This window comes from Rana temporaria, chromosome 4 (genome assembly GCF_905171775.1).
Source record: "Rana temporaria chromosome 4, aRanTem1.1, whole genome shotgun sequence".
NCBI lineage: Eukaryota > Metazoa > Chordata > Amphibia > Anura > Ranidae > Rana > Rana temporaria.
In genome coordinates, this window is record NC_053492.1 from 158,177,691 (window position 1) to 158,201,350 (window position 23,660).

General features: G+C 42.7%; 1 protein-coding gene across 2 annotated transcripts in view; it reads left to right on the forward strand.

Annotated features, from left to right (window-relative positions):
* The window catches only part of LOC120936705 (schwannomin-interacting protein 1), a 541,245-nt gene that overhangs the window by 310,458 nt on the left and 207,127 nt on the right, over window positions 1-23,660 (forward strand). Inside the window, exon 1 of one of the 2 annotated variants that reach the window (XM_040349263.1) lies at window positions 5,189-5,552. The exons of the other annotated variant lie outside the window; for it this stretch is intronic. Within the exon in view, the coding sequence (XP_040205197.1) occupies window positions 5,547-5,552 (6 nt within the window). The 5' untranslated portion in view covers window positions 5,189-5,546. Of the gene's footprint in view, window positions 1-5,188; window positions 5,553-23,660 lie in introns of those variants that run through there. 2 annotated transcript variants of the gene reach the window in all.

Below are 23,660 nucleotides of genomic sequence, written 5' to 3' on the forward strand. Positions count from 1 at the left end.
GTTCAAGCAAAAATACTGTTCTCTTTGATTTCCCATGTAAATGATTGGGTTTTGTTTCCAATGGGGATTTTCATCACATTCACTAACCCAAAACTGCTTCAATTGCAATGTGAAGAGCCTTTTTGCCTTTGGAAAAACATCCTCAATGTGTGTCTAACCACTTCCCTACTGCCCATAGACATATGACGTCCACAGATGGGATCTCCCATCCTGGGTGGATTTCATATGACTTCTTGGGCTTCCCGGCCGTCTAGGGGGTGTGTGCGGCATCGCGCGGGACCCGGTACGCGTTCCCAGCGGCCACATTGTCCGCCAGGCACCCGCGATTGCCAGCAATCACGGCAGGACTGTGGATCTGTGAGAGTCCCCTCCCCTTGTGAGTCCCCTCCCCCTACAGTTAGAATCACACATTAGGGAACATATTTAACCCCTTCAGGTGATCAAATACCACCAAAAGAAATCTCTATTTGTGGGGAAAAAAGGACGTAAATTTTGTTTGGGAGCCACATTGCACGACCGCACTATTGTCAGTTATCAGTGCCGAATCGCAAAAAGTGCTCTGGTCAGGAAGGGGATCAATTCTTCCGGGGGTGAAGTGGTTAAAGCCCCCCCCCCCCCCATTTACACTACCCACATTACCAGTGATCCAGTGCTGCTTAGTTAGACTTTTTAATCCTTATCTAATGTCTGTTGGTGGCTTCATTTTTGCTGCATAATTTATCTTTTAGTTCTGTCACATCTTACTACATTAGTCGTAAACATATTTGTGTTTAGCAAACCATTTGCTCAAATATGCATGTGCATTTTCATTTGCTGTGTATTATTAATGTTCCAACAAACATTGAAAAAAAAAACAATCAGATGTAGACCACTTAGTCTGGGATAGACAACAATCTAGACAAAAATACAAACCTAAAAGGAATCAATAGGTGAATTGAGCTGCAAACAAGGAGTTTTCATTCTCTGTTGCCTTGTGCTTGAGTTAAAGTGCTTCAAAATGTGGTTGAAGTGTAACTCAGGAACGTTTGAAACATGGACCTTTGAGTCTTTTATAACTCTTCTTATATGGACATAAGAAAAGCGCAAGGAAAACTTTCAGAAAAGCAAAACTTTTACTTTAGGTTCCTCTAATTGTTACCCTTAAATGGCATTGTGAATGACCGGTATATTTAACATAGAGGTCAGTGACCCTTGTTGGAGTTGGGTGAGGCCCACTGAGCTGTAAAAAAAAAACTACACCGAGAAACTTGGGACAGACACTGAGGTAGGAGGCCATTATGCTTTGTACACACGATCCGTTTTTCCGATAAAAAAAGTCCAATGGACTTTTTTAATTGGAAAAAACGATCGCGCGTGGGCCCTGTCTGACCCATCAAACGATAGGAAATTCCGATCGCCTGTGTGGAATCCCATCTGAGAAAAATCCACGCATGCTCAGAATCAAGTCGACGCATGCTCTGAAGCATTGAACTTAATTTTTCTCGGCTCGTCATAGTGTTTTTCGTCACCGCGTTTTGGAAGGTCGGAATTTAGTCTGATAGTGTGTAGGCAAGACTGATGAAAGTCAACTTCATCGGAATTCTGACAAAAAATTCCATCGGATTTTATTCAATCGGAAATCCGATCGTGTGTGCGCGGCATTAGGGTCCATTTTTGTGGTCCCTGCAGTAAACTGTATTGCAGCTCAGGTCCAATACCTATCTAAGCAATTTGCCTTGTTTCACATCATTGCATAGAAATAGTAAAGGGCATATACTCTATACTATATTGGCAAAATTATTGGGACACCTGTCTTTACATGCACATGAACTTTAATGGCACCCCAGCCTTAGACCGTAGGGTTCAATATTAGGATGGTCTACCGTTGGCATCTATAACAGCTTCAACTCTTCTGGGAAGGCTGTCCACAAGGTATAGGAGTGTGTCTATGGGAATGTTTGCCCATTCTTCCAGAAGAGCATTTGTTAGGCCAGGCACTGATGTTTGACAAGAAGGCCTGGCTCACACTCTAATTCATCCCAAAGATGTTATATCGGGTTTAGGTCAGGACTCTGTGCAGGTCAAGTCAAGTTCCTCCACCCCAAACTCGCTCATCCATGTCTCTATGGACCTTGCTTTGTGCACTGGTCCAAATCATTTGGTGGAGGGGGGGATTATGGTGTGGGGATGTTTTTCAGGGGCGGAGGGCCACATTCACCTGCTAATAAATAAAGATAATAAAATACTAGCACAGTAATATTAACAGTACAGGTTGACCTCACTTTAAGGTGATTAACTAATACAAAGACAGTTCACCCTGAGGGAGTATGCAGTTAGGGGTTCAGATTTTACTGCACCCTCCCCCATCCTAGCACCCAAGGGTGGCTGACACCAGCCCTGCTAGCCAGCATGGTCTGGAGATGGGGTTCCTGTCCCTAGGGAAAATGGTGTTCCTGTCCCTAGGGAAAATGGGGTTCCTGTCCCTTAGGGGAGATAGGGTCAGTGTCCCACGGGTGTTGGGGTCAAATGGTCCCTGTCCCCAAGTGAGAAGTTGGTTCCTCTTCCCAGGGGTGATGGTGTCCCTGTCCCCAGATGAGAAGGGGTCCCTATCCCAAGGGGTGATTGGGTCCCAGTAGCTGCAAAGAGTGGGCCAACTCAATATTGAACCTTACGGACTAAGACTGGGATGCCATTAAAGTTCATATGTGGGTAAAGGCAGGTGTCCCAATACTTTTGGCAATATAGTGTATCTCCACCACAAAGTGAAATGCATTAGCGATAAGGAGTGCTGGGGGAAAAAAAAGCATGTAAATGTACCTAAAACTGCACATAAATGTATGTGTAGCGCTACCCCCGGAGGAGCCGCTGAATGATTTGGGACCTGCCTACTAAGTTACCCTGGCAGTGTCTAAGGGTGTAATTGTGAGAATAGCAACAGTGAGTGGAGGTCCAGACATCCAATAAAGAGTTTTCAATACTTTATTGTCCAGGCCAAACACGGCCAACATCAACACACATTAGGAAGGTCAAGGTTGATGAAGGAAGAAATAGAACCATGCGGTATCAGGCCTGGATATAGAACTGAGTAATACTCTGCTCGGCATTAAACCGAATGCATACACGTCGCCACTCTGCTCGGAGTGGGTAAAGTGCCCCCGGACAGACCCCTATAATAGGCCTGGCAGCCGGAGAGTCACTCTGAATAGTACTGGGAGGAACAGGTCTCTCACACAGACCTGTCTCTAGGGACCCCGACACAGGCCAATTTCAATAGGACTTAAGTAAATAAGGAAAGAGAATCCTCCCAGTAAACTTCTTTTGCAAATGGTCCCTGGATGACAGCAAGCATACCTGTCAGTGGTCCGGACACCCGATCCCAAACTAGGATCCTTTCAATAGGCCTCGGAACCCAGTGGAGCACTGGGGTCCCTTCTCTCTTTAGGAAGAGGTTCGCTGCAGAGTTTAGCTCTGGCCAGGTGGGCCACGCCGGCGGGGTCCATGGATGCGCGTACCCTGAAGGTGGGTACCACACCTGGAACGGGGACCCCGCGGAAAGTTTCCGACACATGACCTCTCTCACAGATATACCCTCCCCCAGCATGCCCCGCGAGGGAAAACATCCTCTAATTGGCTGCTGGGAGAAGATCTGTTCTGCCAGAACCCCTCTAGCGCCAGCTGCCGGCCAGGGGTGGCACTGCACTTCCTGACCACAGTCTGACCCAGTGGAACTTCCAGAATGACAGAGATCATCAAATTTAGACAAACATTGAATGGGAGCAAGGTAACTCTCCCGTTCCCCACTAAATTAATGCGTAGTGCCCATGCTGAAAGCAAGGGGGCGCTACATATGTACTGTACAGGAAATTACATAGCTTTAAAAAACATAAAAATGCCTAAAAGTGTGTACAGACCCTGGACAGGCTTTAAAATATGATTAAAGAAAAGACCTCACACACATGCTTCTATTGTCAACATTCAGAATAATATTAATAGTTTTGCATGAAAGCCTTATTTAATTTCTGAATCCTGCTAGCAGAAAAGTAAAATGAAAAGCCACATCTGGTAAATTGCTGTAATATAATAGGACATGTTCCAAAAAGTTTTCCATCATATTACTTTGTAACTTTGCAAGACAAAGATTCCATTAAGTTACCGCAAAATGTCCTAGCCTTTTACTCCATTGGTGGATATTTTTGGGCTGATTTAGTCAAGTGTAGGACAATTTGAGCTCTCTAGTATTAAGCCAAGCTGCAGGGAACAAAAGAAGCTTAGCCTTCCATTCACTGCCTAACCAGAGAGAATGATTGGCTGTTTCTACTGTATTTGGAGCCGAGGAAAAAGTATAAGAGTTACAGGAATTTCATTATGTTGCCATGGCAATGATTTGATTCTATTTCAGTTATAGACTGGACATCACAAATCTTTGTCTGTGATGTCATCAATCAACATTGCTCACTGGAAATTGGACAATGTTCAGAAATTCTTACCCCTACAGATATTGGTAAGCTCCAGTGAAATGTTTGCACTTATTTTCTTATGTACAGGTGCATGTACTATATATATATATATATATATATATATATATATATATATATATATATATATAGTGCATGCACCTGTACATATCTATATATCTCTCTCTCTCTCTCTCTCTCTCTCTCTCTCTCTCTCTCTCTCTCTCTCTCTCTCTCTCTCTCTCTCTCTATATATATATATATATATATATATATATATATATATAGTGCATGCACCTGTACATATCTAAATAGATATATCTATATATATATATCTATATATATAGATATATCTATATAGATATATCTATATATACTGTGTATATATATATATATATATATATATATATATATATATATATATATAGCTATACAGTAGATACATGCCATGCATATACAAACCATCAGATGATAAAATGATTTAAGAATTAAAAATGGCTTGATGCTTAACTGTAATAATCAGGGTCCCTAGCTATAGTATAGAATTTGGAAAAACATCATCAAGGTTTTAGAAAGCCATTTTTATAGAAAGGAAGTCACAACCTATTAATGATTAACACCATGTCCTGGGTCTAGCAGAACTGAACTCATGAATAATTCATATCAGAAACACATTTTCCCCCTGCAAGGTTGATGAATGAAACAGGGAAGGCTTTTGGAAAAGATCAGCTCTCACCATCCCAGCCTTGCTCACAAATCGTCATGAAACGGGAGGGTTAAGACAAGTTCAGGAGACCCCAGGCACAGTCTGGTTGCTTTTTTTTTCATTTCTAAGGAGGGGGAAATCATCGATAAATTGGTCGCTGCTGCGTTTAGCATGGTTAGATGCTGACAGCTGCTGTAAAGAGTTAAGGCGTGAATGTTTGAAGTGAATTAAAGTCTATTTTTGAACTGAGCATTCAAGTCCAGGAGGAATAGTCTCTCTAAAGGGAATGGAAAGCAATGAACAATACCACTGACAGTCTGTGCAGAACACCATGCCGTTCATACGCCGCGATGTGCCGAAGACTGGAATTTTCCTGTAAAATGACTTGAAAGGGAGACACATAGAAGATGAATGTAAGTACGGATGCATTTCTTTATCATTCGTCTTTCCCAAGACTGCAGCAGACACCATACGCTCGTTCTAGTCTCCCATATTCTCTGTTACTGCTTTATTGATTGGAAAGAGGGTTAGAAACCTATTACCTATGATTTAGATGGACCTAAATCAAGAATATTTCCTTTTTAAGTAATGTTGATTCTCACCTGTACACATAGCTTGGAAAATACCTCCATTGGTTTGGCAATGAAGTAGGTATCAGGGTTTCTGCTCTCTATATCTTATATCTGTTCCAGTAATATAATATCATGCAGGTATATTTAAAGGTCTGATCTACCCCTGTTCACTTATTATATTCATGCTGTGTGCTTCAAACGCAGGAGACACAAGTCATAACTCTATAAAGGTCGCAATGAACTCCTATAATTCATCTGCAGCTATAGTTTCTCTTTGGACTACATAAATCACATAAGCATCTCTAACCAGGTTGCATGAAACTGTGAGTTGTTTATTTTCTTCTTAAGCAAAAGATACATGGATTCTTTTTTGTATTTTAGGTGTATTTCAGGTATAGAATAATTTGGTTTATAAAAAGTACAAGAGAAATCAGGTGATCAGATATTTTGGGATATGGTTTGCTTCAGTATCTATTAATAAATGTGAGAGTTGCATGCTTTACCTGTCTTTTACATTGGCACTCATACAGTAAGCGTGTTCTGCATATCGTTCTGCATGAAAAGTCGTAGCTATTTTTCTCCCCCTATCAAGTAGGCTGTGGTGTGATACCAACACTAATTTGTTTGCAAGGCACAGTCTGACTGTGGGATGAGATGGAAAGCTGCTAAATATAACTCAGGGTTCCTCAATAGATGGTGCACACCTAAAAGGTCAGAACAAGTGAAAAACAATTCAGATTCAGTCTACAAGCTGCTAGTATTGGTAATTAGCAAATCCATCTACAACACATTTTGAACAGATTGGCATCTCTGCCATGTATAGACAGAATTAGATGCAACCATATAGAATTGGAAAATAACACCGTGTTCCAGGCTAGTCTTCCGGTGCCTAATCTTGTTTCAGGTATTCTGCACACAAGTCTTTGAACCGCTTGGTCTTTTTGTGAAAGCATCTTGTCTGTCAATGACAGATCATCCTTTCCTTCTGTGAGATGTAAACCTTTTTTCATGGTGACACTAGGCAGTCACTAAACCAAAATGTAATCCCAGTAGCAGACTGTAGCAGACCAGGACTACATAAATGTACATATGTACCACTAATATTAAGACAGAATACATTTCCACCACTGCAGGGTTTAGCTCTTGTCCTATTTAGTCATTTTGTGTGTAACAAACTTCCAGTCAATGACAATAAATGTCAATAATTAGCATTGCACAGGTAATCTGAACCAGTAATGCTAAGCACACTCCTTGTAAATGTATAATTAATTAATTGCTAGCTATAAATATATTAAATCAAAGGTGCTCATATCTAAGAACAGAATGACAGATTTAGGGCTAAACTGTGATTTTGTGAATGTATAGCCTCGTACACACGACCAAGGAACTCGTCGGGCGAAACACATCATTTTCCTCGTCGAGTTCCTTGTTAGGCTGTCGAGGAACTCGACAAGCCAATTTTCTCCATTCCCGTCAAGGAAATAGAGAACTTGCTCTCTTTTTGGCTCGTCGAGTTTCTCGACAGTTTGCTCGACAAAAATGTACACACGACCGGTTTCCTCGGCAAAAAAATATCTCCCAGCAAGTTTCTTGCTGGCTTTTGCCGAGAAACTCGGTCGTGTGTACGAGGTTTATGAGTTTGTTCCTGATCCTGATGAGTTTGTTCCTGATTGCTGGCTATGAGACTTAAGACCTTAGAAAATAATATACCAGAATGTTTATGAGTGTTCAATATAATGATGACGTTGTTAATGGAGATGACTGTCTTTGAAAGTTTACTGAATATTACTTAATTGTGGTACTGCATGCCTATATACTATGAAGAAATAGACTCCACTTTAGGGAACCCCTAAAAATGTTGTCTCGAAATTGGATAAATGATGGTGGTTTTAGTCACCTACTAGTGTTGTATACAGTATCTGTTTATGAATTTCAGCAACAAGATCGCCCTACTGATCTACCCTATTGAAGTTAATAGATATGACTGTCTTTAAAAGTTTACTGAATATTACTTAAATGTGGTACTGCTTGCCTGTATAATATGGAAAAATAGACGTCACTTTAGGGAACCCCTAAAAATGCTGTCTCAAGATTGGGTAAATGCTGGTGGTTTTAGTCACCTACTAGTGTCTTATACAGTATCTGTTTATTAATTTCAAGATCGCCCTAATGAGCTACCCCTTTGAAAATAATGGATCTGACTGTCTTTGAACATTTGGGTAAATGCTGGTGGTTTTAATCACCCACTGGTGTCTTATACAGTATCTTTTTAGGATTTTCATTGTCAAGCTCATCCTATAGAACAGTGGTTCCCAACTCCTGTCCTCAGGACCCACTAAAAGGGCAGATTTTAAGTATTACCTTGAGGAGATGCAGACTAGAATACTGCTATCACTGAGCAGCAAATTATATCACCTGTGATGTATTTCAGTTATTTTGCAAACCTGGCTTGTTAGTGAGTCCTGAGGACCGGAGTTGAGAACCACTGCTATAGAAGATCTTGCAAGAAATAATTCCGGACAGCTACACTTCCAAAAATCCTTTTATTGAAGCTTCATATGACAAGTGGTTGACAGATGGAGCAGGGAACAAAGAGGTAGATGCGTTACGTGCAAATATCAGCACCTAGTCATTACCTCATAGAAGATCTTGGCTCTGCCCCTCTTGGCACCACCAAGAGGGTCTTACTCTTACAGCTGCATTTTCCAAAATATTAACACACATATTCATAATACCTTGCAAACATACAGTATAATTTTCACAGTTAACTGACATCCAGATGCCTTATTAAGAATCCTATTCCCAATTACTGTAAATCAAAATGCAATGACAAACCTTACATTGCCCTTGACCCTCATGGGCTTTCCGTTAATATTTTGAAGGTATTCACAGATAGGTCAAACAAGATATTTTCCAAGGCTAACCATCTTCCTTCAGACTAGTAGTCAGGAAAAAAACTTTACAACCTTGGCCCATACTCCCAATCTCACAATTAAATAGTGATAATAAAACTTTTGCCTAGTTTTTAGACAGCCGTCTTCAAAAAAATGATTGTTTCCATAATTTATTAGGATTTAGTGGGTTTTTGCACCAACAATGAACTTTATTCAATCTCCATCAAATATTGGTTAACACCCAATACTGCCGCTGTGTGCCCAATTTTGAATTTAGACAGACTCACACTAATTAGGTTAAAATCCTATATGTAAACTCTGGACCTAATATCGTGGTAATTGGAATAACATCATCCACCATAAATTTACACAGAGGCACCAGATAGGGGTGTCTTTTGACTGCCATCCTCTTTCTATTGCAATTGAGACACTGGTCATTTAACTCAGGAATAATGTACACAATGCTAATTTGTTCCAAGGTTCCCAGACAGAAATGTTAGTGTCTAGGGTGATGATTTTATGTTTCTACAAGACTCCACCTTTCTCTAAATTGAGCAATGACAATTAACCAATTTACCCCTCCATCATAATGGCACGAATGTGTGCTATTCTAATTAGCGCTTGTCAAACCTGGCTAATTCCAAATCAACCCCACTGGCAGTGTTCACCTTATTTAAATTACTTGGAATAATAGTAACCAAACCTTGCTCCCAATTTTATAATATAAAACCTCTGTTAGAGAGATAGCATTGCAGTAGAGTAGCAGCCTGCCTCGAGGCTTCCTTTGTGTGACTGAAATTTTGAACTGATAATGGATGAGTCACTACGCTGACTATTTCATTTCTGTGTGTATATTGTCCCCTGTGCTATTAATCTCTGGAACCAAGAAAGATTTTAACAGGCTGTAAGTAGTTAACATCTTAATATGTGAAAAGGAGCTAAGATAGGTACAAAATGAATATACATTCTGAATTTAATTTGATCAAAATGTTTCTGTTGCCAAAATATGTCCTCCTTCACTGGGTTACTCTGGTACCCAGATTCTTTTTAAACAAATTAAATATTTAATTTTTCTCTTTCATTTGAAGCCTAAAACATACTAGTGTATAAGTGAGCTCTCTTCAGAGTCTTAAAACCATGCTTGGATTGGCTCTACTCATTTTCAACTTTGTTACCTAGCTGGTCAGCTAAAATATTTAATGCCATTGACAACATTTCAAACATCTAAACAAAATGTATTCCCCATTATTTCAATTCAAAAGAAAAAGCAGTATACTCTATTCATTAGTTATTAAAATATGAAACCAATGCACAGATCCACAGAATGCATGAAGCAAACGTAGGGAGATCCATGTACTGCTGGTCTTTAGGAATGACTTTCACTCTAAGGCCGCGTACAGACGAGCATACATGTACGATGAAACCGGTCCGCCGCACCGTTTTCACTGTACATGTCTGCCCGGGGATTTCTGTATGGTGGCTGTACTCACCATCATACAGAAATCCGTGCGTAAACAATACACGGGGCGTGGCCGCGCCGTCGCCCCGACGATGACGCGGCGACGTGGGCGGCCCTGCCAGTTCAATGCTTCCACCAGTCATTCGACGCATGCGAGGGATGGCGGGCGCTCGGACATGTACGGTAGGTCTGTACAGACGACCGAACATGTCCGAGGGGACAGGATTCCAGCGGGCTGTTTTAAAACAAGTCCGGAAATATTTGCCCGCTGGGAAAAGGCCCGGCGGGCAAATGTATGCTGGAATCCTGTCCGCTCGGGCCTACACACGACCGAACATGTCTGCTGAAACTGGTCCGCAGACCAGTTTCAGCAGACATGTTCGGTCGTGTGTACGGGCCTAAGGCCTCGTACACACGGCCGAGTTTCTCTGCAAAAACCAGCAAGAAGCTTTTTGGGGGTTTTTTTTGCCGAGGAAACCGGTCGTGTGTACACTTTTCGACGAGGAAACCGACGAGGATCTCGTCGGTCCAAAAAGAAAGCATGTCTTCTTTTTCCCCCGACGGGAATGGGAAAATTTAGCTCGCCGAGATCCTTGGCGGCTTTACAAGGAACTCGACGAGCAAAACGATGTGTTTTGCCCGTCGAGTTTCTCGGCCGTGTGTACGAGGCCTAACAAGGAGAACAGTAAGCAGCAAAGTAGCCACATCACCAAATCTCACTCCAAATCCCAGACTACCAATTACTACTATTGTTTTTTATGTTCAATAAGTTTTAACAGGGTTACATTCAACCATAGAAGATATAACCAATAAACGTAAACTTACACTAGATATGAAGATCAATTACAAATAGACAAACTAATTATTGGACTTGTTATAGTCACTAATATTTGTAGGGTAAAGCTTGGGCTTAATTGACATTTCTAGGTTAGTCCTATTTCAATTCAATTCCTCTTGAATGCCCTCATAAGGTCAATAATGTTTCAGATGAGTAGCGTTGAGATGCAAACACACTTTCTTAAAAACCAGCCACCTTGACCTTAAGACCCTACATTCTCGGTAATAAACATTGTGTATGTAAGTATGCAATTTATGTTTCAATATTATTTCATTGTATCATTTTAACCGGTTAAGACCCGGATCATTTTGCAGGTTAATGACTTTGCCCCTTTTTTGCGATTCGGCACTGCGTCACTTTAACCAAACAAAATTGGCGTCTTTTTTGTTCCCACAAATAGAGCTTTCTTTTGGTGGTATATGATCACCTCGACAATTTAAAAAAAAAAAAAAAATTTTACTTTTTGCTATCATAAATACCCCCCAAAAATATATAAAAACATTTTTTTTTTCCTCAGTTTAGGCCGATACGTATTCTTCTACTTACTTTTGGTAAAAAAATCGCAATAAGCGTTTATTGATTGGTTTGCGCAAAAGTTATAGCGTTTACAAAATAGAGGATAGTTTTATGGCATTAGCGATTTTTTTTCGTGATGCTGCGACATTATGGTGGACCCATCGGACACTTTTGACACTGTAGCGCCCCCTTACTTTTCAGTACGGGCGCTACGCTAGAGTAAGTGGGAATGGGAGGATTTGTTTACTCCCATTCACAGTTTATGGAAATTTAGGCTGTTGCCAATTTTCAGAATTTGTCCTCTGGGCCAGTCTGCGCTCCGGTAGTGTGTTATCACCCCCGGGCGGCAGCTGGCGCTAGAGGGGTTCTGACAGACCCACCTTCTCCCAGCAGCCAATCAGAGGAGTTCTTCCCTCGTTGGGCATGCTGGGAGGGGGATATATCTGGGCAACCGCCTTATGGCCACTTTGTTCTGTGCGGGGCCTGAGTTCCAGGTGCGGTACCCAACTTCAGGGTGCGTGCATCCATGGGCCCGGTCACCGTGGCCTGCTTTACTGGGGCCATGCACCATGCGGAGCCTCATCTCAACCAAGAGAGGGGCCCCAGCGACTTGCTGGGTCCCAACCTTCTGCTGAGAGGATCCTAAGCTGGGAGCTGTGCGATGGGGGATTGGCTCGGGAGAACCTAGAATCAGAGGTTGTCCAGGAGGCCTAGACGAACCATCGGGGATCCAGTCACCACACTGCATGACAGGTATGCTCAGGCTGTCAGTGGGTGACACTATCTGAACTGACTGGGAGGATTCACTCAACCTAATTTCACAAATCTCAAATTGTCAAGCCTGTGGCAGAGGCCTGTTCCTCCCAGTGATTTTTAAGTGGCGCTCTGGCTGCCAGGCCTGTGATAGACGCCTGTCCAGGGGCACTTTACCCACCCTGATTGTGGTGGCGACGAATTGGGTTACATTATTGCTGAGAGCAGGCTTGCTCTCTTTCATATCCAAGGCCTGATACTAAAGTTTCTCTACGCTCATCAACTTTTCTCTATTGTTTGTCATGTTGATGTTGGCCATGTTAGGCCTTGGAATAAAGCATTGAAAACTCAATTGACGTCTGGACACTTGCTCTTTATTCACACTCACAGCTATCACCCCTAGACCAAGTCAAGAAGGTAACTTAAATAGGCCGATCCCAAACTAAACAGCTGCTCCTTCGGGGGTGAGCGCTACAACACATTTTGGGGAGTATTGTAATTTTCACAGCGAAGTGATTACTATGAAAATGGCAGTGATGGGGTTAACCACTAGGGGGCGCTGTAGGAGTTAAATGTGACCTCATGTGTGTTTCTTACTGTAGGGGGGCGGGGCTGGATGTGTGATGTCACTGATCGTCGTTCCCTATGACAAGGAACAGACGATCACTGACACTGCCACAGAGAAGAACGGGGAAGGTTTGTTTACACTCACCTCCTTCCGTTCTTCAGCTCCTGTGACCCGAACGCGTGACCCCGGCGGCGATCGGGTCCGCGGGTCCCGCGGGCACGGTCACAGACCTTCGTCGGCGCGCTCGTGACCCACAACTGGGTTCTTAAAGGGGGCGTTAAATTACAATTTAGAATGGCACTACATAAAACTCGCTGATAAACCATTGACTTAAGCCCCGTACACACGGTCAGACCTTTGTCCAACCAAAATCACATTGGAATTCCGACGGAATTCCATCGGAGTAAAAGAGAACATGTTCTCTATCTAAACTCCGATGGAATTCATCGGAATTTGCGATGGGGCATACACACTGTCAGAAATTTCCGATGGAATTTCGCCCATGAGGTATACACATGGTCGGAAATTCCGAACGTGTGTACAGGGCTTTACAGCACCAAGACCAAATAATATTATGTATAATATTCAGCCTTATCTATATGTGAAAAAAGTAAAGACTCAGCCTAGGAGACACTGTGGTAGTGGCTCTGGCAGCTCTGGCAGGACAGATTCGAGAACATAAATACAGAGGTCTTGCAAATGGAAGAATATGGTTACTTTTAAACACTGATTATTGTAATAATTGTTTTAGTTAATCTAGTTCGACCAATAAAGTAAAGTAAAATGGAAGCTCTGTAACAGAAGCCCAACACCAATAAAAACATGCTTTAGTTAAATGAGAAAAGGGTAGAACCTCTGTCAGGTTTTTATTGTTATCTTCCTGAAGATATTTCTCTTATTTCCTGTTCCAGTGAAAATCTTGTCACCCAATATAATTACAGACACCCATAAAACCAACACACTAAAGATTATTGCTGGTGTTACACATTAAAGCATATCTCGGACGAAAAAAAAATATTAAAAGCCAGCAGTTACAAATACTGCAGCTGCTGACTTTTAATATTAGGACACTTACCCGTCCTGCACCGTCGGCAGCAGAGGACGAGTGATCGCTCGTTACTCTGCTGCCCCACCGCCATCCTCGGTGAGGGAACCAGGAAGTGAAGCATTGCGGCTTCACTGCCTGGTTCCCTATGGCGCATGCGCGAGTCGTGTGCGCCGTGCTCACTGGTCCCCGCTGTGTTCTGGGAGCCGTGTGTTTCCCAGAATACAACGGAGGGGGCGGGATCTGACGTCCTGCCCGCAGTCTACCCGCAGACTGTGTGGCCGGAAGTGGGTGCAAATACCTGTCTTTAGACAGGTATCTGCACCCCCCTGAAAGATGTCAAATGTGACACCAGAGGGGGGGAGGGTTCCAATGAGCGGAAGTTCCACTTTAGGGTGGAGCTCCGCTTTAAGCATATCCTTGCACAAAAAACAATGTTTAAATCAGCCCTTTAACTGCAAAATAATTAAGAGCATTAAAAAGCAGTTACAGTTAGTAAGACATTTCCAGTGGTAGCAATGTATAGACATTCTCTTTTTGTGAAAAGGTTGCACTTTATCATCACAATTTCTTTGTAACCTTTCCCTTCACACTGGCCTTTCCTGGTCATCCATTTCATTACATATTGTTCCAGTCTGTACAGTAAATGTTATTCATATCCCAGAGAGATTACATCTAGTCTTCTTTCCATTTAAAGAAGACATGGCTTACGTGAATTAATTAATGACTAGATGTCAGAAAAGAGTCAGTATACCAGAAATAAAATAAATTGTATGCCTTCCATGATTTTCTGACAAGGAATAGTAACAGAGCTCGTGAGCACTGCAGGATGAATAATAATCAGAAATGCATGATGTTGTGTTTAATATCAATATAAATAGAAATATGCACTGGGGGCCAGATCCACAGCCCCGCAGCGCAACGTAACTTAACAGATTTAAGTTACACTGCCGCAAATTTCCTAAGTTAGGTATCGATCCACAACACACTTACCTGGAAATTTGCGGCGGTGTAACTCAAATCCGTCCGGCGCAAGGCGTTCCTAATCTAATGGAGCGAGTCCCATTTAAATTAGGCGCGCTCCCACGCCGGACGTACTGCGCATGCTTGTGACGCAAATTTCCCAACGTGCTTTGCACGACGTGACGTCATTTTTTGATCGGCGCGTATTTCCATATTCCCATACGCAATCGACGTAAAATTAAAAAAATTGACGCGGGAAGGACGGCCATACTTTACACAGCAGTATGCCTGCTGTGTAAAAGTAGGGCTGCTTTACAAAAGTGTAACTAAGCGACGGGAAACTAACGTAGCGGCGACGTAGCGAACGCGAAAAAGCTTTGAGGATCGACGTAACTCCTCATTAGCATACCCGACGCGTAATTTCGACGATGAATGCCCCCAGCGGCGGTCGCGCTACTGCATCTTAAGATCCGGCAGTGTAAAACTATTACACCTGCCGGATCTTCTGTCTATCTCTTGGAAACTGATTCTGTGGATCAGTTCCAAAGATAGAAACAGGGATACACAGGCGGAACAGCAGATCCACCTGCGTATCTCTTTTGAGGATCTGGCCCTGGATTACCAAAAGTATTGGGACGCATGCCTTTACACACACATGAACTTTAATGGCATCCCAGTCTTAGTCCGTAGGGTTAATTTTTGAGTTGGCCCACCCTTTGCAGCTATAACAGCTTCAACTCTTCTGGAAAGGCTGTCCACAGGGTTTAGGAGTGTGTCTATGGGGATATTTTACCATTCTTCCAGAAGCGCATTTGTGAGGTCAGGCAGTGATTTAGAAGAGAAGGCTTGGCTTGCAGTCTCCGCTCTAATTCATCCCAAAGGTGTTCTATCGGGTCAGCACTGTATGAAGGCCAGTCAAGTTCCTCTACCTCAAACTCGTTCATCCATGTCTTTATGGACCTTGCTTTGTGCACTGGTCCAAATCATTTGGTCGAGGGGGGATTATGGTGAGGGGTTGTTTTTCAGGGGTTGGGCTTGGCCCCGTTGATAACCACTTAAGCTCCAGACCATTTGGCTGGACCAGAGCACTTTTTGCGATTCGGCACTGCGTCCCTTTAACTGACAATAACGCGGTCGTGCGACGTGACTCCCAAACAAAATTGATGCCCTTTTTTTTCCACAAATAGAGCTTTATTTTGGTGGTATTGTATCACCCCTGCGGTTTTTATTTTTTGCGCTATAAAAAAAATAGAGCGTCAAATTTGAAAAAAAAAAATGTTTGTACTTTTTGCTATAATAAATATCCCCAACTTTTTTTAAAAAAAAGCAATTTTTTTCTCAGTTTAGGCTGATATGTATTCTTCGACATATTTTTGGTAAAAAAAAAATCTCAATAAGCGTATATTGATTGGTTTTCGCAAAAGTTATAACGTTTACAAAATAGGGGATCGTTTTTTTTTATATTTTTTACTAGTAATGGTGGCGATCTGCAATTTTTATCATAACTGCGACTTTATGGCGGACAAATCGGACACTTTTGACACATTTTGGGACCATTGTCATTTTTACAGCGATCAGTGATATGAAAATGCACTGATTACTGTGAAAATGACACTGGCAGTGAGTGGGTTAACCACTAGGTGGTGCTGAAGGGGTTAAGTGTGTCCTAGGGAGTGTTTCTAACTGTTAGGGGGAGGAGCTACCAGTGACACATCACTGATCACTGTTCCCGATCACAGGGAACAGTAAATAAGTGACATGTCACTAGGCAGAACAGGAGAGTGCCTTGTTTACAAAGGCATCCCCCTGTTCTGCCTTTGCCGACCGCAATCGCGGGCCACCCGGGAACATCAAGTTCCCAGGACCCGTGAGTGCGCTCACTTGAGTCCCGGCTCGTGCGCCCACTGGGCGGCAAATTTAAAGGCCCATTTGCCTGCCCGTGCCATTGTGTCAACGTAAATGTGCAATTTTCCTTGAGCTTTATTAAGTGCCTCCAACACTGCCTCTTGTTATACCCTTACACAGCCAGTCTTCAACAACTATACTCTTGGAGCAAGATCTTACTGTTTATGGCCATATTAATGTATCGTTATTAGAATTTGAGCATTTTTTATTGGCTTGTGACCCATGAACCATAAAGCAACATATAGGTTAGGAAAACTTTTGGAGAATAACCATGGCTGCAGGCTTACCTTACAAAGATTACACTAAGTGAAATGTAGATGGTGCTGAGAAGTCTTAGGTCTGTTTGTCTTTAGTGTACTGAATCTCTATGGCAATTGTTAGTTCTCTCTATTTCTTGTTCCAGTAGGCTAGAGTGCAAAGATGTATCTTCCTGCATCCTGTTTTACTACGGGGGCCAATGAAACCACAACACAGAAATGCCTTTTGTCATGCATTGGTGCATGTTGCTTTGCTTACAGTGTCCATTAACAATTAACAGGTCGAAACACACTGCAATGCATATGAAGGTGGGGAATGCTTCATGTTCCTGCAGTGCAGCAATGCAATGTATCATGATGGGATGCTTTGCAGTGCACATTTGTTCATAAGGTGTGTTGTGGTGCCATTCATAATGAATGCCATTATAGTTCAGTAATGTACATAACATGCATTACCATGGTTGTGGTCACAAGTGCAGTGATGCCGTGTTACTCCACCTTACTAACCATTTAGTGTCTGCTACCCATGTCTGAGCCCTATCTCGATCCAGTGATGTGCACAAGAGCAGCAGCTCTCCCAGGTATCTTCCTCTCTATTGGCTCCCTCTACTGTCATTGACAATAAGTGAGCCAATGAGGAGAGAGCGGGGGCTGAGCTGAGCTTCATGTTTGAATGGACACAGAGCAGTAACTCAGGAGTGAGCCTGCTTGGGTGCCCCCATAGCAAACTCCTTGCTATGGGGGAACATGGCAGTAAGAAGGGGCCAAGAGCACCGGTGAGGGACCCCAAAAGAGAAGGATCAGGCAAAACCACTGCATGCAGCACGTAACTATAACATATTTTTTATTTTATTTTTTTTAAATCTGCCTTTAATATCAATTTAAAGGGGTTGTAAAGGCAGAAGGTTTTTTATCTTAAAGCATTCTATGCATTAAGATAAAAAGCTTTCTGCGTGCAGCAGCCCCCCTCAGCCCCCTAACACTTACTGAGGTCCCTTTCTGTCCAGTGATGTCCATAGGTGTCTCAGCCATCCAAGATTCTGCTTCCTGATTGGCTGAGAGACAGTAGTGGCCACATTGGCGCCTGCTGCTGTCAATCCAATTCAGATAGCCAATCAGGGGTGAGAGGGATGGGGTCAGGTCGGGCTCTGTGTCTGAATGGACACTGGAAGCTGTGACTCGTATTGGGTGCCCCTATAGCAATCTACTTGCTGTGGGGGCACTGAACAGGAGGGAGGGGCCAGGAGCACATACGAGGGATGTTTGTTATTTTTATAGGGGAAAAAACAAGTCTTTGCAATCACTTTAAGGCAGGTTTTAAACAGGTGCAATATTTCTTCTAACCACTAGAGGGGAGGATTTGCATAAGAAGCTTCACTAGTAGATGCTTCTCAGCTTTTCTCAACCTGGTTTAGAAAAGCCTTCAATGTGACTATTGAGAATAATTCAAACTAATGTTTCTCAACCCCAAGTCCTCAAGGTTCTCAGACAATTAGCATTTTCCAGGCCCAGACTGATTATCTGGCAAGTCTGTCTTTTGTCAGAAAAGCTGGCATAGCTAAGCAGACTTGTTGGTTGGCTGTAGTCCTAGATTTGTACAATGAGGCACCATGTAATGCCTGCTATTAGGGATGTAGTAAAGTGATAGGTTTCCTTTAAAATTACCCTGTCAGGATAAAAAAAAAAAAAAACGCTGAGAAATTCAGAGAACTAGAAGAGCTAATATATTCACTGTCCGGTGGCCCATGTCTCCTACCTCTGCCTTCTTCTAGCACTGCAGACATTTTTAGTATTTCCACTCTGCACACTGTAATTCCATCCTCCAACACACAGGGGTTGGTGGGCTGTACCACAACATGTAACAGGGGACACAGGTATCTGACTCTCACATGCTGAAGAGTCTGATGTAGGCTGAAACTTTAGTATGGAGGAAAAGTAGGAGACACAGGCCACTGGAGAGTACAGGGGCAGACTGACCATTGGGACTCTCGGGCATTGCCCGAGGGCCCCATGCCACTAGGGGACCCCATCAGGGTCGCCAGGCTCAATAAAACCAGGGACAATATGTAAAAATCTGTGTTTTTTTTTACATCTGTCCCTGATATGTCCAAAACCGACATGCTTTTGATGTGAAAATCCTGAGATTTTAGCTGCCCTGCCTATGCAATGCCTCCTGGCGTGGTGGCCATCTGTAAGCCTGGGGCCCCCATAATCTTCTATCGCCCAGGTGCCCCATGAGTTGTCAGTCCACCCCTGGGTGAGTATATTGCACAGAATTTATAAATGTTTATGTTTGTTTTTTTAAATATCAAAGGGGTAATCTAATAACGGAAGCAAAAATAATTAAGATCAGTAGTTTAAAAAGTATTGTTAAATTTAAAAAGTTAAAAAAGCACTTAAATTAAGTGAAAATTGATGGCAGAGAATATAAAAAAATTGATGCTAAAATATATTCATGCATCATGAACATCCCTTGCTCCTAAGAGCTTACAGTCAATACTAAGATGAACTGATGCCCCTCTATTTTAACATGCTTTTAAAATGTTTAGTGTTAAATACAATTAAATTAGCAATTGATTTGGCTTTTGCAATGTAGAAATCCTAATTAAGCACTATTTGTGATTTCTTATTTAGCCGCCACTGCATCTGCACAATCAGACAGCCTACAGGAAATCAATTGCTACAGCTAAGCTGAGTTGTATTAGATCCACTAAAGTGTAGCTACACAACCTTAAGGTATCGAGGCAGAATATTACAAAGTGCTGCTGGCCGATTTTAATTAGTTCCTGACCCTTTGCTGTTTTTCCTATAGAAGTAGATTTTGTAACACAGGCAAATCAGTATATGTAAAAGATGCCTAAATGTGTTACTGTGACACATAGCTTTACCAGTGTGTTAAGACAATATGATATCACCCAAGTTACAATATTTGACTAGTAGCCTATGGCGCATTGTTTACACCAATTGTATTATTTTATTTTTGTGTTGTTTTTTCTAATATTGCCATAATAATATTTCACTGGGCTTTAAGCAGAAGTCTTAGGCAAGCCATAGATCATGCGATTATCTTTCCTGCAACCAAGCTATTTTGTTCTCCTGGCAGGCGAGTGTGGGAAACTGTCCCTGCCAGGAGAACACAGGGATTATTGCTTGCTAGTGACTACAGCCCTTAGCAATAACCACATGCTAAAAATCTGACATGCTGGTTGTACCCACGTCGAGTACAATCATCCTGCCCATAGATGGATCGAATTTCGGCCGGTCTCTGCAGAACTGGACGAGATTCGATCCATCTATGGCCAGCTTTCTAAACCAGGAGTAGGCAACCTTAATCACTTAAGGACCGGACCAATATGCAGCTAAATGACCCAAGGGGTTTTTACAATTCGGCACTGCGTCGCTTTAACAGACAATTGCGCGGTCGTGCGACGTGGCTCCCAAACAAAATTGGCGTCCTTTTTTCCCACAAATAGAGCTTTATTTTGGTGGTATTTGATCACCTCTGCGGTTTTTATTTTTTGCGCTACAAACAAAAATAGAGCGACAATTTTGAAAAAAATGCAATATTTTTTACTTTTTGCTATAATAAATATCCCCCAAAAACATATCTAAAAAATATTTTTTTCCTCAATTTAGGCCGGGTTGTATTCTTCTACCTATTTTTGGTAAAAAAAATCGCAATAAGCGTTTATCGATTGGTTTGCGCAAAATTTATAGCGTTTACAAAATAGGGGATAGTTTTATTGCATTTTTATAAGAATTTTTTTTTACTACTAATGGCGGCGATCAGCGATTTTTTTCGTGACTGCGACATTATGGCGGACACTTCGGACAATTTTGACACATTTTTGGGACCATTGTCATTTTCACAGCAAAAAATGCATTTAAATTGCATTCTTTATTGTGAAAATGACAGTTGCAGTTTGGGAGTTAACCACAGGGGGGCGCTGAACGTGTTAGGCTTCACCTAGTATGTGTTTACAACAGTAGGGGGGTGTGGCTGTAAGACTGACGTCATCGATTGTGTCTCCCCTATAAAGGGGATGACACGATCGATGCAGCCGCCACAGTGAAGCACGGAGAAGGCGTGTTTACATACGGCTCTCCCCGTTCTTCAGCTCCGGGGAGCGATCGCGACGGAGCGGCTATAAACGAATAGCCGCGCCGTCGTCCCGGATCGCTCCCCGAGGGGATCCGACGGCCGCATGTAGCGGGGGGGGTCCCGATCGGACCCCCGACCCACGTCTAGGCAGGCACGTACAGGTACGTTGATGTGCCTGTCCGTGCCATATTGCCGACGTATATCTACATGCGGCGGTCAGGAAGTGGTTAAAGGGTCACTAAAGGAGAAAAAATTTTAAGCTAAATAGCTTCCTTTACCTTACTGCAGTCCTGGTTTCATGTCCTCATTGTTCGTTTTTGCTCTGATGTTGCTGTAATTCCTCTCTGTTCTGGACACTTCCTGGTTGTCTGTTTCCTGATCACCACAGTACTGGGAGATTTCTCACTGTGGTGACTAATCAAGGAGGTGTGATTACTGTGTGTAAAACGAAACTGGATTGGTGCTGAGGAGTTTTAGACAAAGTATCACTGGCCTCTATTGGCTCACTGCCTTCTATTGGCTCTCTGTACATCAGAGAACCAGAAAACAACAGCAAAAACGAAACTAAACTGCAGGTACATTATATGATTGGTTTTTATCTATTTTTAATCATTTTAAAAGGAATCAGTTAACTATTATGTCTATATACCCTGTAAACAGTCATTTCAGCTAAAAAAATGTTTTCCTTTAGTGACCCTTTAACCACTTCAATACCAGACACTTTCCCCCCTTCCTGCCCAAGCCAGTTTTCAGCTTTCAGTGCTGTCGCTGTTTAAATGACAATTACCCGGTCATGCTACACTGTACCTAAACAAAAAAATAATAATTTTGTTCCCACAAATAGAGCTTTCTTTTGGTGGCATTTAATCACCTCTGGGGTTTTTATTTTTTGCTAAACAAATAAAAAAAGACTGAAATAAAAAAAAAAATTCTTTGTTTCTGTTATAAAAGTTTGTAAATAAGTACATTTTCTCCTTCACTGATGGACACTGGTGAGGCTGCACTGATGGGCACTGATGAGACCGTAATGATGGGCACTGATGAGGTGATACCAATGTGGTGGCACTGATGAGAAGGCACGGATGGGCACTGATGATGGGCACTGATATGTGACACTGATGGGCACTGATAGGTGGCACTGATATGCACTCATAGGTGGCACTGATGGGCACTGAAAGGCTGCACTGATGGGTACTTATGGGTGGCACTGATGGGCACTGATAGGCGGTACTGATATGACATCTGGTCAGGATAACAAAACCACTTTGCCAACGTCATATTGCTAAAGGGCGGGCAGCAAGTATTAAAGAGGTGGTGAACTACCGGAATAACATGGGAGAAGTCAAAGATGACTAGGCAAAGGGTCCTGTTGTTGTAGCCAGTTCAAGGCGTGTTCCATGCAAATTTCCTGCACTGCATTCAAAACACCCTGCCTCTGTGATCTGTTGTGGTTGCTAATAAATTAATAATGGCATGCTAAACACAGTGCATTTGCCTGCACCAATTTGCATGGTACTGCAGTTCCTTGCTATTTGCTGTGGTGTGTTTTTGAAAAGTAGTGCATTTAAATGAATGGGCTGCAAAATCACACCACGCTGAATCGCACAGGAACACAGGCCCCTAACCCCTTTAGCTGTAAAGGCAGCAGTCGTGGGAGCACATATGTCACGGCAGGAGTTGTTATACCCTGTGTCACTTTCGGTGTGCGCTACCGCCCATTGATCGTTACCTACCAAGAGAATGTGGCCACTCCACAAGCACATGCAATGTTGTTACACGGTGTATAATTCCTGCTGTGACCGCTGCATGTCTGCACCCCTAGCCATTCCAGCTAAAGAGAATATAAAGAAACCCTTGCTTTCCTGAGCCCAATGTAGTAGCTGCTTCCTCTGTTATGCCACAGGAACTAGAGAAGCAGTGTCGGCAAATGTGGCCGCCTGCTGACTCCGCCAGCCCAGGCCCCGCTCCTATGAAAAAATAGTTCCACTGCTTTACCAAGCGTCTCGCCACTGGTCTGAAGATGGCGGGTTGGCAAGCCTAGGGTGCGATCTACCAGTCACATGGTTGCAATCAACTGGTAGTGCACAATTGAAATGTTGATGACCCCTGCTCTAAACTACTCTCATCTGCCCATGTCCCTGAAAGGGCTTACATTACAATGTAATGTTTATACTGCATCAATGCTAATTTTGGAAGAAAGACATTTAACTTATCATTAAGTTTTCAGTCTACAGGAGAGAACCAATAAAAATGATATGGAGAGCCCCTAGTAAAAACTGAACCTCAGTGGGAGTGTTTAGGAATCCCTTTCCTGGATCACATGTAGCTCAGCTCCCCAGAGAGCCATCAAAAGTGACTGGAGGGTACTGGTGCAATTTACCAATGCCTAAATTATAAACTAAAGTAATGGACAGGTGAACAAATTCAGTCTTTTTTGGCTTTGGTCCTGCCTCTTCTCCAATATCACCATCCTAATCAGTCAAATGTGCCGAAGGACTCTGCCCAGCTTTCAGAGCCCTGCGCCACATCTGCACATGCGCAGGGGATTTACATGTGTGTACCATACCATACCATACCAAGTTTTGAAACTTCCGTACCTGAAACGTGCACAGATGAGCTGCAGGGACATCTGCGCACATGCAGAATCCT